Source organism: Panthera pardus, unplaced genomic scaffold, assembly GCF_024362965.1.
Source record: "Panthera pardus isolate Hobbes unplaced genomic scaffold, ASM2436296v1 HiC_scaffold_22, whole genome shotgun sequence".
Lineage (NCBI taxonomy): Eukaryota > Metazoa > Chordata > Mammalia > Carnivora > Felidae > Panthera > Panthera pardus.
The window spans coordinates 54,230,240-54,246,830 of NW_026526788.1; the positions used below are offsets into that span (position 1 = coordinate 54,230,240).

A 16,591-nucleotide genomic window follows, 5' to 3' on the forward strand; every position below is an offset into this window, starting at 1 on the left:
CTCTGCCCTGAATTCTGGGCTGGAAAGCTGACAGTACTTGGCTACACAACGAGTGGGGACCTGTTCCCTTCTCTGTCTTCCCTTGCCCGTGCTTTCTATCCCCGCTCTAAACTAAAAATACTCAAAACTCAGGCTGGCGCCTGGGTGGCTCAGTAGGTTAAGCGTCCAACTCTTGATTTCAGATCAGGTCATGATCTCATAGTCATGAGATGGAGCCCTGTGTCCGATGCTGGGCGTGGAGCCTGCTTAAGATTCTCGTTCTCATTCTTTCTCTCCCTCTCTCTCTTTCTCTCTCTCTCTCCCCACCTCCACCCCTCCCCTGTGCCCCCATGTGCACTCTCCCTCTCTCATAAATAAATAATAAAAATACTAAAAACTGTTCATTTCCTTAGGTCTTGATTGTTACTACCAAAGGCATAGCAAAAACGTAAGCAAACTGCTGTTCCAGCCTCGATGAAGAAAACGTTAGAACAGCTCACTCCTTGGAGCAGTTATGGTCAATCTGTTTACTTTTGCTGTAGTCACTGGGATTAAATAATGCCACTGACTTGTACACATATGTCAACATTTATCAAGTTGTACACTCGAAACATCTGCAGTTCATTTTATGCCATTTGTATCTCAATAAAGTTGTTTAAAAATTAGAAATATATAAAAATTAGGACATAGCGCATGTGAAATGTAGATCATAGTTCTTAAGACATAACAGGTGCTCATTAAATCATTAATAATGAAGGTGATGGTAGCAATGACGACTTAAGACAAAGCTTTGACGCTTACCCAGGTCTCAAAAAATAAAAAATGAAATGCATTTGGGGCCTTAAGAGTAGATGGGAAATCTGGGTAAACCACCCAGTTTTGTAGATTTGTTCAGAAGAGAAAGACAGGATTTAAAGTGACTTACCAGAGCTCATGGTGGTAACAGGACAAGTCTTCTGCAACTGGGGCTCTGAACTGCTCTGCAGAAAAACACCAACACAACAGAATTGAGGAATGGTGGGTTCACAAGAAGTCCCAATGGTTTACATTAAGAATGCAAACACCATACATAATCCTTGATAAAACAGAGTGGAACGAGGAGTCTCCTGGCTATGCCTTTAGTTCTTGGTTGGCTACGTGGGAACATGATGTTGGGCACGTCACTCAACCTCCTTGGCCTCCATTTTGTCACCCGTACTTTGTTAAGATACTATCCAAGACCTCTTCCAGTTCTAAGATTCTATTAAAAACCCCAAGTTCCATGAATGCACATGGATCAAGGAGAGGGTGAAGGAAAGAACCAAATTTTGTGAGAAAGAGGTAAGATCACAACAAAAACTGATTATCAAAGAATAATAAGCTACGTATATATAATAAGCTATATATACGTAGCTTATTATCAAAAAGGAAATGTTCTTGATGCATCAAATATATTCATTTGATCTTCCCAATGACCCTACAAGGTAAGCACTGACACTGTATTAGTTTGCACAGATGAGGAGACCGGGGTACAGAGAGGGGCACAGATTGGTGGTGGAACCTAAACAGACTGACCTGAAGGTTGTGCACTCTGGGCCCCAAGGTGGGAATGCATTCTACTTACTCACTATGGTCTCCTCCCAAGTCTTCAGTAACCACTGATCTGCTTTCTATCACTATAGTTTAACCCTTTTTTCTAGAACATCTTACACATGGCATCACAGTGTATGTAATCTTTTGCAGCTGGCTTCTCTCACTTAGCATACCACAATTTGGGAATTAGTCACGTATGTGGGGGTCTATTTCTGGACTTTCTTCTGTTCCACTGATCTGACTTTAACCCATAACTAATTATCTGACTGCCCTAGCTTTAGCCTAAGTCTTGAAATCAGGTAGTGTCAGTCTTCCAACTTCATTTTTTCTCAAAATCATTTTTGGCCCTTCTAGATCCTTCACATTTTCACACAGTTTAGAATCTTACCGATTTCTACCAAAAACAAAACAAAATAGAAACGGTGCTGGCCTTTTGATTGGGATCATGTTGAATCTATACAGCTGAAGGAAAATTAACATTTTAACAAAACTGGATTTTTCAATTCATGAGAATAGACTCTCCGTCCCTTTGTGCAGGTCTTTCATCTCTCAACAACATTCTATACTTTTCAAAGCACACATTTTGAATAAAAAGGTCTAGCTGAACATATTGGAAAGAAATCTGAAAAGCAAGCCTTCAGGATATATGGAACCTTGCTATTTAAAGTGTGGTCCACAGACCAGCAGTTCTGGCATCAGCTGGGAGCTTATTAAAAATGCAGAAACTCAGGCTTGACCCTACACCAACTGAATCAGAATCTGCATTTTAACAAGATCCCCAGCTGGTCTCTTTGCACTTTAAAATGTGAGAAGCAATGAGGGAGAGGACATCAACTCTCTAGTTCATGACCCCTGTAATAAGAAGGCCACCGTATGGTCTGAGGGTCTGCACAAGGAGACCTGTGTTAGTTTCCTTTGTAACACACGGACCGCTGCCTTGGGCCGCTGCCTTGCTTACTGTCCTTGGAGCTGAGTAGGATGCTAGGGGCAAAAAGGAAATCATTCTAAGTCCTCTGCGGCCCGAATCAGCGATAGCTTGTCTCTGACACTGTCAAATACGCCTGAGACTATCTGTGACCTTCAACAGCCGCCCCTCCCCCCCACCTGTGGAAACATTTGCTCTTTCAGTTAAGGAACACAGCCTTCTGTGTTCTGTACACCCCAGTGGTGTCCAAGCCCGGTTTTAGGATACCCCAGTTTGCCTCCCAAGACCAAAAAGGCTGTCATCATGGCACCCAAACATTTTTATTTATAAAATAACTTTAATAATTTCATTAAGGTTTTGTTCAACTTTTAAAGTGATTGAAGACATGTTTTTGATTCAGCCATGAAGCTACCTTAATCAAATGTATTTTCTTTCTTTATAGTCCTTCCTAACCTTTATCTTCAACAAGTAGCATTTTTGTAGTTGTAAACTTAATGTCTGGCGGCTTTGTGTTTTAATTTTTAAACTAAAATTTCCTGAACATTTCTCTTGATTTTTACACAGTTATCATATCCATTATTTAATGGCTATATCATATTTTTTTGTAATCACCGTCCATAATTCACGCACCGATTCCCTCTGTATAGTTTAGTTTAATTCATCTTAATTTAAAAATAAGTACATGGCACAACAGCATTCTCGGGCTGGGAAAGAGATGAATGGAGAGGTCTTCTGAATCAAGCAAAAAAGATGCCGCAACTCACACATGATGAAAATCACTGTCATACGCAGGTAGCCCTTTGCACACTTAATACTTTTCAATACAGATACTAGTAATTTCTAAGTGTCAGCCCCACACTTGCTTACAAACTGATCTAAAGTACATACGGTCAGGAAAAATATCCCAAATACCATCATTTTGCCACAAGTGCCCAGCAACCACAGAAGATACCACTTTAGCACTCTCTGGGAGCTGCGCCCCAACCCCATGCCAGAGGTTAACCATTTAGTGGTTGGAACTGTAAGATGGAAGGAGAATGGGCCCAGAGTGGCAGGACACTATTTGAACATTTTAAGAACTGGAATGACAGTGATAGGTGACAATGACCACGCCCAGGTGAGCAGCGGCTCCGGACACAGACTTTTTGGGTAGGAGATTCTGTTGCAGGCTCTCATTTGGTGACTGAATCTGCAGCAGGTGACACATGGAGGGGGTAACGTAAAGTAAAATAAAATCTGCAGCAAGGGTGGCAGTGGCAGCTGTGCCAAGGAGGGCACCCAGTGTCCAGTCCTCATCAGTGGCGGCAGCGACTGTAGCGACATCCAATCCAGACCGTGTCAGGGCCTGATTTCAGCTCTCATTCCATCTGACTCAGCCTCCTTGAATTCCTGCCCCTGTTCTGGGCGCAGTTCTCCAGCCTCCACAAATCTGAACGACCCAAGATCTTACCAACAAACCCCCTCTTCAGTTGGAGTTAGCCAGAGGCAGTTTCTGGTCATCTGCAACCTGAGAATCTTGACCGGAACAAGAAGGGGGGGGGGGGGGGGCGGGTCCCAAGGTTTCATTCTGAGAGGAGGATCTTCATTCCTCTCCCCTGAAGTAAGGCCAACTGGATCTGAATCCCATGTGGCTCAGTAAAGGGTTTTGTCTCTACAACCTGAACAGCTCTGAGTCAGGGTGGTGAGGATGTGACCAGGAAGGTGCACAAACGGAGTCTGAAAGTCATAGTCTTGAAAGTCATAGTCTAGTCCCTGCAGTTTATTTAGAAATAATGCAAGCTATTAAAATCATATGTAGAATGTGAGAATTTATTTTACATAAAACCCCCTGACACTTAATATTTACTTAAAAACTAAGCTGTAAAGAGTTTGATGTGGTTGAGAACATGATGCCATGTCTTTGGAATTTCTCTCACAAGCCCCTCCAAAAGAAGCAGGCACCTTTGGGTAAAAGCCAAAAAGATGAACAGTGCCACCTAGTGACAAAAACATACAGCTGCCGGCGGACAGCTATCCCACTATGAGTTGCAGGAACCTACACAGTGTCACAGCTTGGGTGGGCCAGCGAAGGTCAAGTGGCCATTCCATGCCTTGGGCAGTCAGGACCTACAGTACTTGGTTAAAGGGCCACAGCATCAACACAGACATTCCAACAGAAGAACAAGATGTGAAGTAGCCAGACTTGTTAAGAATACAACTGGATAATTAATGGTTCCGCATGGTCCCTCCCTAATTCCATGACCCTGTAATTCTGAGATAAGTCTTGATGACACAGAGTGAATAATTACTAAAAAGCAAAAATTATACTCATGCTTCCAGCTCAAATAGGATCCAATAACTAAATATGGCTTGTTTATTGGAGAAGGAAAGAAGGTCCTTCCTTATATGGATGGTTCGGGGATATATAACAAGGGAAGAATTGAGTTTGTAAAAATGAACTCAAGGTCCAGCAAAGATTCTGGGAAAAGAAGGAGTTTCGGGTTGACCTCTCACACAGGGTGCTCCAGCTTCTCCTGTGCCCACGGTGCTTGGCTTCTATTGTTTCTCTCCACATATGTACATAAGGACATGTGTCCACCCACCCACACACACACACACACACACACACACACACACACACACTTTTAAGTTTCCATAGGAGAGACACTGTGTCATCCTCATGGCGTTCAGTCATGAACTTTGTCCTTGTCTCTAGTCAGCCTTTAGAACCTAATTTTGGAGTCTTCACTTCAAGATAACCAGGATCCTCCTTAAATCCACAGTAGCTGCCTAAAAGCAAGCTAGCTCCCCATTCCAACCAAACCATACTCTGGCTTTGAAACCCCATCTGGGACTTGATTTGATATATTTGCAGCTACCTCCTTCCAATGGCTTGAAAAGAACAGTGATAGCTCACAAAGCCCCAGAATAAATGCTTGGCCTTATTGCTTTTTATACTTTGCTGACCCACCAGCAAAGCCAAATTTCTCCAATTTTTTTGACAGTTCATCCTCTTCTTAATCTCTATTAATGGTCATGTCTCTTCAAATGCACACTCTACATTGCTGGAGAGGGTGCAGAAGGTTCTTCAGAAAGCCACAAAGGATAAACATTGAGTCGCTGACACTTCCTTTCAAGGGGAGAAAGATAGGATAAACTCGACCCTGACATTAACTTCAGTCTGGAATCCCATGACACAGCTGGGGGCTCAAAACACAACAAACACACAGTTTTTGTGAAAAGAGCCATGCTTCTGGAGAGGGAACTATAGGAAAACACATCAGAAAGGCCATCCCCCACATCCTCTCATTTCCTCCTGGAGTCTCTCCAACTGGTTTCCGCTCTAACCAATTATCTGAAATGGCCTTCAGAAAGGTTTCCAGTGCACACACGGCCAAGCCCAACACTGGCTTCTGCACTGGTCGGGGCCTCGCTGACCTTTCCACTGAATTTAAAACACTTAACTCCTTCTTCCTCCCATAAAACTTCCAGGTCCTGATTTCTAAGTGTCACCGTGGATTGGTTTACGTCAGCCCATGAGGATCTTCTTTCTAGAACAGGGCCTCCATAGTTCTTCCAGGAGTTTAAAGACCTAGCAGACCCTGCACTGGGTCCTCATCCCTCTCCTTCTTCATGCTCTTTTCCTTGAGGATTTCATCTGGAATGGGAGAGCTGGAAGGATCCATGCCAGGTTACCTAGCCCATTTCCCTGGTTTCTTGCCTGTTTTGGAAGGACGCTCATGCCACAGTGCACGTAACCCACCCACCCGTTCCCCACCTTTCACTCCAACCATGGTGGCTGTGCTTTTACTGATTTCATTCATTTATAATTTCCTGAGTTTTCCTGGGATGATTGGGTTCTGTGGCTACAAAACAAAGGTTCCTAAACCAGAAATCTAATCCATATCCTTACTGGGGTGCAAAAACGGATTCAGATAAAGTTTCTCTTTGTCTTTTTACCCCTTCTACTAAGTCCCCTATCCCTCTTCTTCCTCCTCAGGCCATCTTCAGCCTTTGGCCCCTTGGCAACAGATACAGAATTCCAGATGAGAATCAGCCCTCCACAGTCGATGCACAGACTGGAAGTGCCATTTCCCTCATTAGAACCTTTCAATAGCACTCCATTACTCACTGAACACCGAGTCCTGATAACCAGCTGCGAGAGCCGGCTGAGTCCTTCACTCATCTTGCCCCACTTTGCCTTCCCATCTGTGTCTGCTCCTCCAATCAGGCCTCATTCATGGAACCCGCTAGACAGTGAGCACCTTCTGGTAAGGCAGGGTCTCCCTCTTCTCTGTACCCCAACATCTGGTACGGTGCCTGGCAAGCACCCAGTTAACGGTGGAGTGAATCATCGTCCCTCACACACTGTTTTCTCCTCTTTTCCTTGTCACTCCCTTCCCACCCCACACCTGACAAGCTGCCTGGTCTGATCAATTCCTCCTTCTTCGTGAGTCATAACCTCAGCCACCTCTGTGCTTCCATCCTCATACTCACCACTGTGTTCCACCTCCTTATTCCTTGACCATTACAATGGCCTGATCAGCCTCAGAACCACCCTGTACAGCCCATATAGTGCCACACTGTGGCTTTAGCAGGGGAAGACGACTTCTTATGTGTCAAATTCCCACAGGGAAAATGATCCACAGAGCTCCTGTGAACTCAGAGGGGCTGGCTTGGGCAGTACAGAGAAAACAGAAAAAAGACAGCAAACTTCCTAGGAAGGAACAATGTGGCTAAAACACTGGCCTGGTGACACTGTTCAAACAGTATTTCTTTCATGCCTGCTATGCACCCAGGATGGTGCTTAGCCCAGAGGAGACCAGCATGAATCAGACAGCTGCAGTCTTTGAGGCCACCACAGAATTTTAGGGTGACACACATGTCCCACTGAAATACAATATGATGGGTAACCCTTCTGCTAGCAATCTGAGCTAAGTGTTATGGGACCACAGAAAGGAATAATTTCTGCACAGGAGAGAGAATCAAGGAATGAATGCTAACATCTTCAAACGTTCGAAGACATACTTCTCAACTCACCTCAGATGTTACACTTTGGGAAATGCAGGTCTAAAAATTTAAGTCCAGATTCCTGAATATACCATACGGCCATGAAGACAAGGTCCTGATGAGCCTCCCAGGCTCATCTCCATATATTCAATAAACCCTAAACTCCACTGTACCAGATTTGTCACTCCTTCTGAATCCCAAAGAAGAGTCTCCAAGTCGTTCATGTCATTGTTTCTTCCCACCACTAAGACCCTTTCCCTTACCTCCTCAACCTTTAATGCCAGATGCACTGGCCCAACACAAATGAAAGGGTTTGGATTTTGCTTTAGTTTTCATTTTATTTTATTCTGTTTATTTTTGAGAGAGAGAGAGGGAGAGAGCGCCACCGAATCCGAAGCAGGCTCCAGGCTCCGAGCTGTGAGCATAGAGCCCGATGCGGGGTTTGAACCCACGAACCTTGAGATCATGACCTGAGCCAAAGTTGGATGCTTAACCGACTGAGCCGCCCAGGCGCCCCTTAGTTTTGTTTTTAATCACCACAAAAAGTTGTGATGATAAGGAACTCATTTTAACAAGACCAATTTATAATCACAGAATTCAGGAATCCCACGCCCAAGTGCCCACTAAAATCATCACACTCTCATCCCAGGCCTTTCCCAGAGATGGGTCAGATTTGGAGCTAGAAGACTAATTATAAAAGATTGCAATACATCTGCAATCACGTTTTACCTTTTATACTTAAATGGAGCCTTTAAGCAAACATAAAAAGTTGATGCTGCCAACAAAATTGACAATAAGCGAAATACAGCCCCTAAATAGTTTCAAGTCTTATAAATGCAATATTATTTGAGCTTCAGATAATAGAATTTGGGTGACAACTTGTAATCATATGTTACATTATGTTTTTAAAAATGCATGGTTTGCAGCAAACATAACAGAGAGGGTTAATATCCTTATCTTATAGTATACTCATACTCACTGCCAGGAAAAAAAATTTAAAAAGCATGAAGAAATAATTCCCAGAAGAAAAAAGGCAAACAAACAAACCTATAAGAAAATGCTCACTTAACCTGATTAGCTTTAAAAAAAAAATAGATTCAAATAATGTCTTTTTTTTTTTTAACTTCTTAAATTAGTCCACAAATTTAAAAACACCAACACTCAGCTGAGGCAAAGGCACTGACATTTTCCTACCAGTAACACTGTAAACGGTTATCACTGTTTTGAACGTAACACATCCAGAGCTATCCACCTCAATCCCTTTGTGCTTTCGGGGAATCTAGCCCAAAGAAAGAATCCCAAATGACAACAAAGCTACACAGCGATGTTTACCACAGCTTTACTAATAATAGTGAGAACCTGGACACTCTCTGGTGTTCAGTAACAGGAAGCCAATTACACGGCCACACACCCCTCTGGGTGGACTGTTGGACAGTTACAAAGATAATGGTTATGTAGACCACACAACATGGGAAAACACTTCTTACAAGATTAGGTGAAGAAAGCAGTGTGTAGGTTTGTAGGACATCTGTGATTCTAGTTATGTAAAAAATAAAACCTATTTCATATATTGGAAAGGAAACATGCCCAAATTCTAATAATGATTTGGTAGCATGGAATTACAGGTAACTTTTAAATTTCACTTCTATTTTCCAGACTGTTTATACGACATTTCTTTTTTTAACAAAAAAGTAATGTTTTTTAGCTCATACCTAGCATTTGTTATGCAATTGTGTCATCTTCAGAACTTTCAACAGAAAGTTCTAGGCGACAAGCTAGAAAACGCACCACTAACAACCCTGTCTATTTGAACACAGTCCCACATGATGCAATCTTCCACAGGACTAATAGCGAATGCCCCAAATGTGGGATTCCAACATTAATCTCCAGTGATTGCTTTTGTTTAATGAAGCCAAACTACTCCCGTGTAGTTCCTTATGAGGACAAGGGGGGCGATAAAAAGACTAAGATGTTCAGCCAGATTTCCTAAAGAAGCAATCGCACCAAAACATTTCATCTTAAAATAGTCAGCAGGGGCTGCCCGGTGACAACACACACCCAGTACCCCACTGCTCCCCACGCCTGCTCGCTGCCAATTCCCTGCTCCAAACCCGACTTCATGGCATTCCAGAGCCCTGAGCTCCTTCTCAAACTCTTTATATGTACAACTCTGGGCACACACGGTTTCTCAAACATGCATTGTTAACCAAGACAAGTCTTAAATACAAAACTGGCCCATTTGTGTTTCCCAAATATGGCTGTGTCTACAGAACTAAAACAAAGGTGTCTAATTGTAGCATCCCGCACATTTGGAACCCTCCATTGAGACAATCTAGATAATTCAAACCAGGGCAGATTCCCAAATTCATGAGATAAAAGGAAAACATCTTAGCTCTGTTTCCATTGTGAACATATAACCTCAAACTAATAAAGGCAAGCCCAGGAGACAGATGATGCCTTTTGTCTCCACAGTCACTATATGATGCCTCCTTGTAGGGAAAGGATAGACAAGGGCATTTTGAATTCTCAGAAGAGTCAAGGTTGGGCCAGAGTCTAGTGGTCTAGTCTTAGTAACTAAGAAGTTACTAAGTGTGGCTGAAAAAAAAAAATTCTAAAAAAGGGGTCAATTGGAGCCTGAGAATGGGAAAGAAGCGTGGGTTTGATATTGGCAGGAGAGGTGTCCAGTCTTATAGACAATCCATAGTTCCCTCTCATCTTGGCTTTTGAACCACAAAACTCCTAAGGCTATTCACCACATCATCTATCACAGACGTCTACAGCACAGGCCCATACCACGCTCAGGAATGAGGGAACAGAAGTTCCATTCAGTAAAAAGACGCTGGGTCTTTTGCAAATACATAACTTAAATACTTCAATTCATAATACTGGCTTATTCAGGAATTGCTTGTTTTCCTTAAGGAGTTTTGAAATTTTTACTGAATGTATATTAGCCAGCAAAGAGCCAATATGGAACACTGAAAACATTATTTCTTCTGAGAAAATCTCTCTTCTTAGTGGTATCTGCTTAATAACTGAGGTGGAACACATATAGACCCAAAATCAATGATCCTTTAACTCAGGTCTTGGAGGCCAAGGACTTCATCAGACCCTGGGTCCCTACCAGTAATAAACATGAGACCCCGACTTCCATTAGTCACTAAATAATCAGTGAATTATATATTAGCTACTTTTTCTCTATTCTCATAATCTCATTTTGTGCTGGTTTTAGGCAATTTTTCAATATATCAGGTATAAAAGCTGCATCCAAGCATTCGAGAACATAGTGCAAATTTCTGAAATGGGTTTTCTTCAAACTAAGCTGACATCACTAAAATATAGTAGCAAAATCATAGCAAACATTCAATATTTTTTTTAAAAATCCATGACAACTCTCATACCAGACTACTTGGAAACAGGTTGGCATCTAGTATATATTTTATATAAATAGAAATTTTATATTTATGCATGTATATATACACACATTTATGACTTCAGCTGCCCTATGTATACCCAACTATATCAATCATCACTTTGAATGCAAATGGTCTACATGCACCAATTAAAAGACAGATTGTCAGAGTGGATAAAAAACAAGACTCAACTGTATGCTGTCTCTAAGAAGCCCACATCAACTACAAAGACACATATAGATAAAAATTAAATGCATGCAGAAAAAGAAACCATGCTAACAGTTGCTACATGTGCTTAGTGTCTGCAGAAAACAACAAAAATCCAGGGTGAGAAGAACAGGGTTTGAATCCAAACTGCCAGGGTTGCGCAAACTGGGAAGTGCCTTAGTTTGCTCAGTCTCAGTTTACTCACCTATCCAAGGAAATTAATAATATCTAATTTCATAAGGTGTTTCTAATTAAATTTAAAAATAAATATGAAACATCGTAAATTGTGTTATAAAAGGAAAAATGGTTCTAGCAAAGAAGGTGCTGTCTAGTCCTGTTACTCTTTCTTTATTGTTTTAACAGACTGATGAATAGGGTCACTGTATATCTCATCACGAAGCTGATGTTACCTGTACCAATACTCACCTGTACAAAACGTTAAGCTTTATGAACTAGAGGAGCATCTAAGAACCAAGAAATCCATCTCTAGATCTGTCTTCCTATGCAAAGTCGGGCAATGAAGGACACTTTCGACAAAGGCATCATGTTTTTTAAGACACTTCACGGTTGCTCTCTTAGAAGTCAGGTCTCAAGGAACCAAGTCATGATGATCTAGACCCATTTACTGTGCATGCATTCTAGACAAGAGCCTGTGCTCATGCTTCAGACAGATGAACCAGCAACTTTGCATGTGTCATTTCTCATTTTGAGAACACCTTGTAAGGTTTCTATACCCACACGGAGAAAGGAGAAACTCAGGCTCAATGCGAGTTAGAAGACTTGTTAAAAAGTCTTGCAGAAGCACTAAGAAAGCTGAATACAGATCCTGGTGCTGGCTCCCAAGTCTGGGCTCTTTCCATTCCACAATGTGGCCTCAAAGAGGCATGACACAGTCCCTGCCTGAAGAAAGATATTACTACATGTAGGCTATTCAGAGAATATACAGACCTAAAAAAGAGAGATGATAATCTCAAGGAACATTTTTAATCAGCTTATCAGCCAAAACAAGAGATGGTGCCTGCCTCCAAGACCTTACATCCTACTTGGAGGGAGAAGACGAAGAGCTTTGAAACCTTGATGATCACTAAAGACAGCACGGAAAAGCATCTACAAATCACCCTCCAGTGTAAGACTATGCCAGCTAAGAGAACTTCAGGACTTAGTGGGAAAGACCAGGATGTGCTGACCAAAGCACCCTTTTCTGAATGTGCAAAATACACTGCAGTTCTTAGGATAATGACTTCTCTACAGAAAGTGTTCATCGGAGGAGACTAAACTGAATAGAATTACACACAGCATGTTCTAGTAGCCTTTACGAATCAATGACATCCACCATCACCCTGTTACTCACACACCCCTTAAAAAAATGTGTAGAGGAACTCTAAAGCAAAAATAACTTGGATTTCAGTTACTGCTCGGCCACTTATCAGAGGCATGATATGCGGTCAGTTAACCCTGCCAAGCCTCAGTGTCCTCATCTGTAAAATGGGAATACCAGCAGCCAGCGGTCTCAGAGTGTTACACTGAGCATTAAATGCAGAAAGCGAGCACTTCAAATGCCTAACACAGGACTAGAAGGTGCTCCATAAATGTCAGTTGCTCTCATCATCATCATCAATAGCATTTGACAGGAAGGTTCCTGCGCACTTTCTCCGCAGCTGGTTTCTCTGAGTAGGTGTCCAACGATAGGGAGGCTGGAGTCTTCGGGCTAACAAAACAGTCTCCGCTCCCCTCTTAAGAGGGGACTGTACCAACTTCCTGTCCCTCCTAAGTCACATGGTCTGTCTTTCCCCAACCATACAATCCCCTCTTCTAACTCAGCTCCCCATGAGAAGCAAAGTAACTGGTGTACTCTTTCACAGCACAGTTCATTCTCATGGATGTTATGTTACTGGGTATCACTTGACTCCACGTAAAATTTATTGTCTTCTGTGTCCTTTGCTAGTCACGAGCTGCTCTCACAAAGTGCCTAAGCTGGGGTTTCTGAGGTGGGTTCCACAAAGGTGGTATTTAGTCCACAGCACAGCATATACACAGAATAGACCCAAGTCCAATCCAGTTGATGGGAAGGACTTTTACTGAAGAGCATATGGAAATAACATTGGGTAGATGGTGTACATGGTCACCAACTGGCCTTGAATCCAGGAAAGGCATCTGTACTTGCCTCTATCAGACCACAGAACCCAAGGTGAGTTCTTTAGACATTTCCTAATCCAAAAATCAATCTGACTGAGGCACACAGGATGAACTAGGGGGGCTGGGGACACTGGTGCAGGGAGAGTACATGAGCTGAGGCCAGGCCAACGGAGAATGCATGGACATCTACTGCTTTTTGTGACTTCCTCCTCCAATTTCCCTCAACCATATATACCCTCTCTGCCCAGGAAAGCAGCTCCCAGCAAACTTGTTTTGCCCATTTGGCTGTGAAAAGCTCCACAAAAGCGTTGATTATAGCAACCACAGCTGACAATTTCTACATTTGTCTTATCTTGCTTATTTGCTGCAAAAACTGCTGCTCAGAGAGAATCTGATTTTTGGAGCTTACTCCTCAAATCTCACTCTGCCACTTTTGCCCACGGCTAGTCTTATTTTTTGCCCATTTGCCTTGGTGGCTGACATGAAATTACCAGAAAACAAAAGGTGTCAAAAATCCTTTATTACTCACAAAGCTTACTAACTGGAGACATTACAATTAACAACCACTACCATAGACTAAAACATGACAAATGAGGGATCATTTTCAAACTAATGTTAAAGAGAATAGTTCTCGACATAAAATGACCCTGTCTTCACAATTCACCACTCATGTAAATATGACAAAAAATGTTGGAAGAAGAGAACTACGTATTCAATTATAGTTAATGTGATGATCCTGAGATCTAGATTAAGGAGCCTGATTAAGAGAATATTAAATGCTTCACATTGAGCTCTATCAGCAAATAGTTCCAGGTGTTGAGGCAGTGATCCTACCGCTTTGAAACTCAGTTTCCCCCTGGATTAATAATAGCACTAATTTCCCTGCTGCCGTAAGGATTAATGGGACCAAGCATCGCCCATGTAGCAGTGCCTGCACACGGTAAGAATTCAATAAATGATCACGTGTTGATATAATTGGTTTATTTCCCATTTGTCTCGTTCTAACTCCAAAAATGAGCATAGTAGTAGGTGGGTGGAAATGCTGGTTAATAAAAGGCTCGAGTTAGTCACTGTTTTACTATAACAACAGTTTACCGGGATTCTGCTGGAAGGAGGCAGGGGCACTGCCAGCAATGAAGGCTTTCTGCCTTGGACAGAGAACACACAAAACTTGAGGTAGCTCCACCCAGCACCCTGCATTTGTATAGAACTTTGCAGGTTATAGAACAGCAGTGCCTTTGGCTGTCTGTAAGAAGGTCAGGAATTGAGTTCAATCACAGAAGAAGGGGATGGGGAAGAAATGCAATGCGGTCTGTCTTTAAGAAGGTTTCATGTGGCCAAAGGACTCTCAGAGTATCATAATACGTCAGGGCTGGAAAGGACCACAATTTCCAAATATTAGAAGCCCTGAAGTCCAACAGGACACACTGGGGAAAGCCAACCGTGTCAGCAATAGAGGTGACAGCTCCTAGGTTTGGGGTCCTGCTGTGCTTTCCTGAAGTTAATCTCCCTGACGACAAGCATCTATGATCATATGAGTTTGTAAGTCATGAGAGTACTAAAATATTCTAAATGGCTTTGAAAAATTTCATTGTGGCATTCTCTTTCGTCAAAAAAAAAAAGCAGTAGTAGAAAACTAAAATCTAAGGTTTCATAACATTTATAGTAAACCCAAATGTCTTTAAAATTAAATTCTAAAATCTTACACACAAGTACAAAGTTGGGGAATAAATGGCTTTCTCCTTTTTAAAAATAAATCATTAATTTAAGGCAAGCCCACAATCAAATGCCCTTTGGTGCTGCTGAACCCATTAATTCATGCAATAAAAGTTCACTAAATGTGAGGAATGAACAGTGGTTCTTCTATTTTAATTTGTAGTATGTTGTATAGATCTGGAAGTCAAACCACCAGGATTCTAACAGAGAGCATTTTAAGAAGACTGCAGAGAGGGGGAAAAATAAGGATCCCACACAAAAATCTCTCCTGCCCTTGAAGTGTGCAACAAAAACCCGTCATAAAAATGTAACTTTAGAACTCTTGGGTTGGTTCCCAATCTTCTTACAGGGAGCTGCAGTATTTGTGTAGTTTGGTGAATATATTACACACAATCATAGACTTTCTTCCTACCTGTTTAATAATAAAAGTGCAAAAATAGGTTTTTCCTTATGTAAAAATGTAAAGCCTAAGTAAATATACTGGGTTATAAGGGGAGAAGAAACTAAAATATGAGCTCAAAATTCTTAAAAACAGACAAGAAAAAACACTTGACCTCTCAGCATGGTGATGAAGCATTTCAAATTCCCACGTGCTAATATCACAGCTCTAAAAACAAACTGGCAGAGCGCCTAGGTGGCTCAATGCATCGAGCATCCCACTCTTGATTTCGGCTCATGTCATGATCCCAGGGTCGCAGGATCAACCCCCGCACTGGGCTCTGTGCTGAGCTTAGAGCCCGGTTAAGATTCTCTCTCTTCCCCCACTCCACCCCTGTCTCCGGCTTGCTCACTAAAATAAAAAAAAATAAAAATAAAAAGTAACTAAAAAACTTAAGTGCAGCGAATCAGGTACAGTGGTGCCCTGGGGAGCATGAAATCCAAGAGAACTACATGAAGTGTGCCCACGTACTTTGCTAAAGTCCAACCAGTGAACAGAAAATCCCAGAGATGCCAAATTTTACATATAGGTGTAATTTAAAATACTTATGCTCCGGCTTCATTGCTGGTTTACACCAAAGCTGAAAGAGGAGGGAGGGAGAAGTGGGTGAGTTCAGGAAGGTGCCCTAGACGCCGACCAGATGAACACCGGCTTGGAAGAGCCTATTCTTGGAAGTGCCCAGCAGCGGGCATTGACTCATTGAACGTGGACAAGCGGCCGAGTTCTTCCAGTGAGGGGCCAGACAGGGAAACCCTCCTCTGGCCGTTCAGCTCAGCTCCCTCATTAAATTCAGAGTGAAACCAGCTGCCAGAAAAGGCAAAGGGTGACCCAGCCGTGGCTCTGGAAATTCCTAGCAAAGAAAACAGACTGAACGCCTGGGTCGTGGTAGCTCACAGATCACAGTGCTAGAAGGCAGATTTCAGGCAACCGTATGGAAGATAAGGAAATCATCCTTAGAGTGGTGCTCTGCTCCTGCTGAAAATATAGTGCGGTTTCTCTCAGAACGTGCTGGGTCCATTATCATCAGGGAGACAGAACAGATGGAGGAAGACACAGGCAGTGGGGCAGTGAGTCCCCAAAGATCAGTAACACGGTGTCAGTGAATAGTAGACCAACACAAATAATATTAAAACAAAAATATCAATTCTTTACAAGAATTATTAAAGTTAAATAAGTACATATAAAATACTTCACTAAAAAGGTTAAATCTTATTCATT

At 42.2% G+C, this 16,591-nt stretch overlaps 1 protein-coding gene across 50 annotated transcripts in view; it reads right to left on the minus strand.

The window, feature by feature from the left end:
* Positions 1–16,591, minus strand: part of SORBS1 (sorbin and SH3 domain containing 1) — a 229,060-nt gene that overhangs the window by 118,172 nt on the left and 94,297 nt on the right. For all 50 annotated transcript variants that reach the window (XM_053909754.1, XM_019445175.2, XM_019445162.2 and 47 more), the window contains exon 3: positions 905–959. In XM_053909754.1, the coding sequence (XP_053765729.1) occupies positions 905–914 (10 nt within the window). In that variant the 5' untranslated portion in view covers positions 915–959. The remainder of the gene's footprint in view (positions 1–904; positions 960–16,591) is intronic.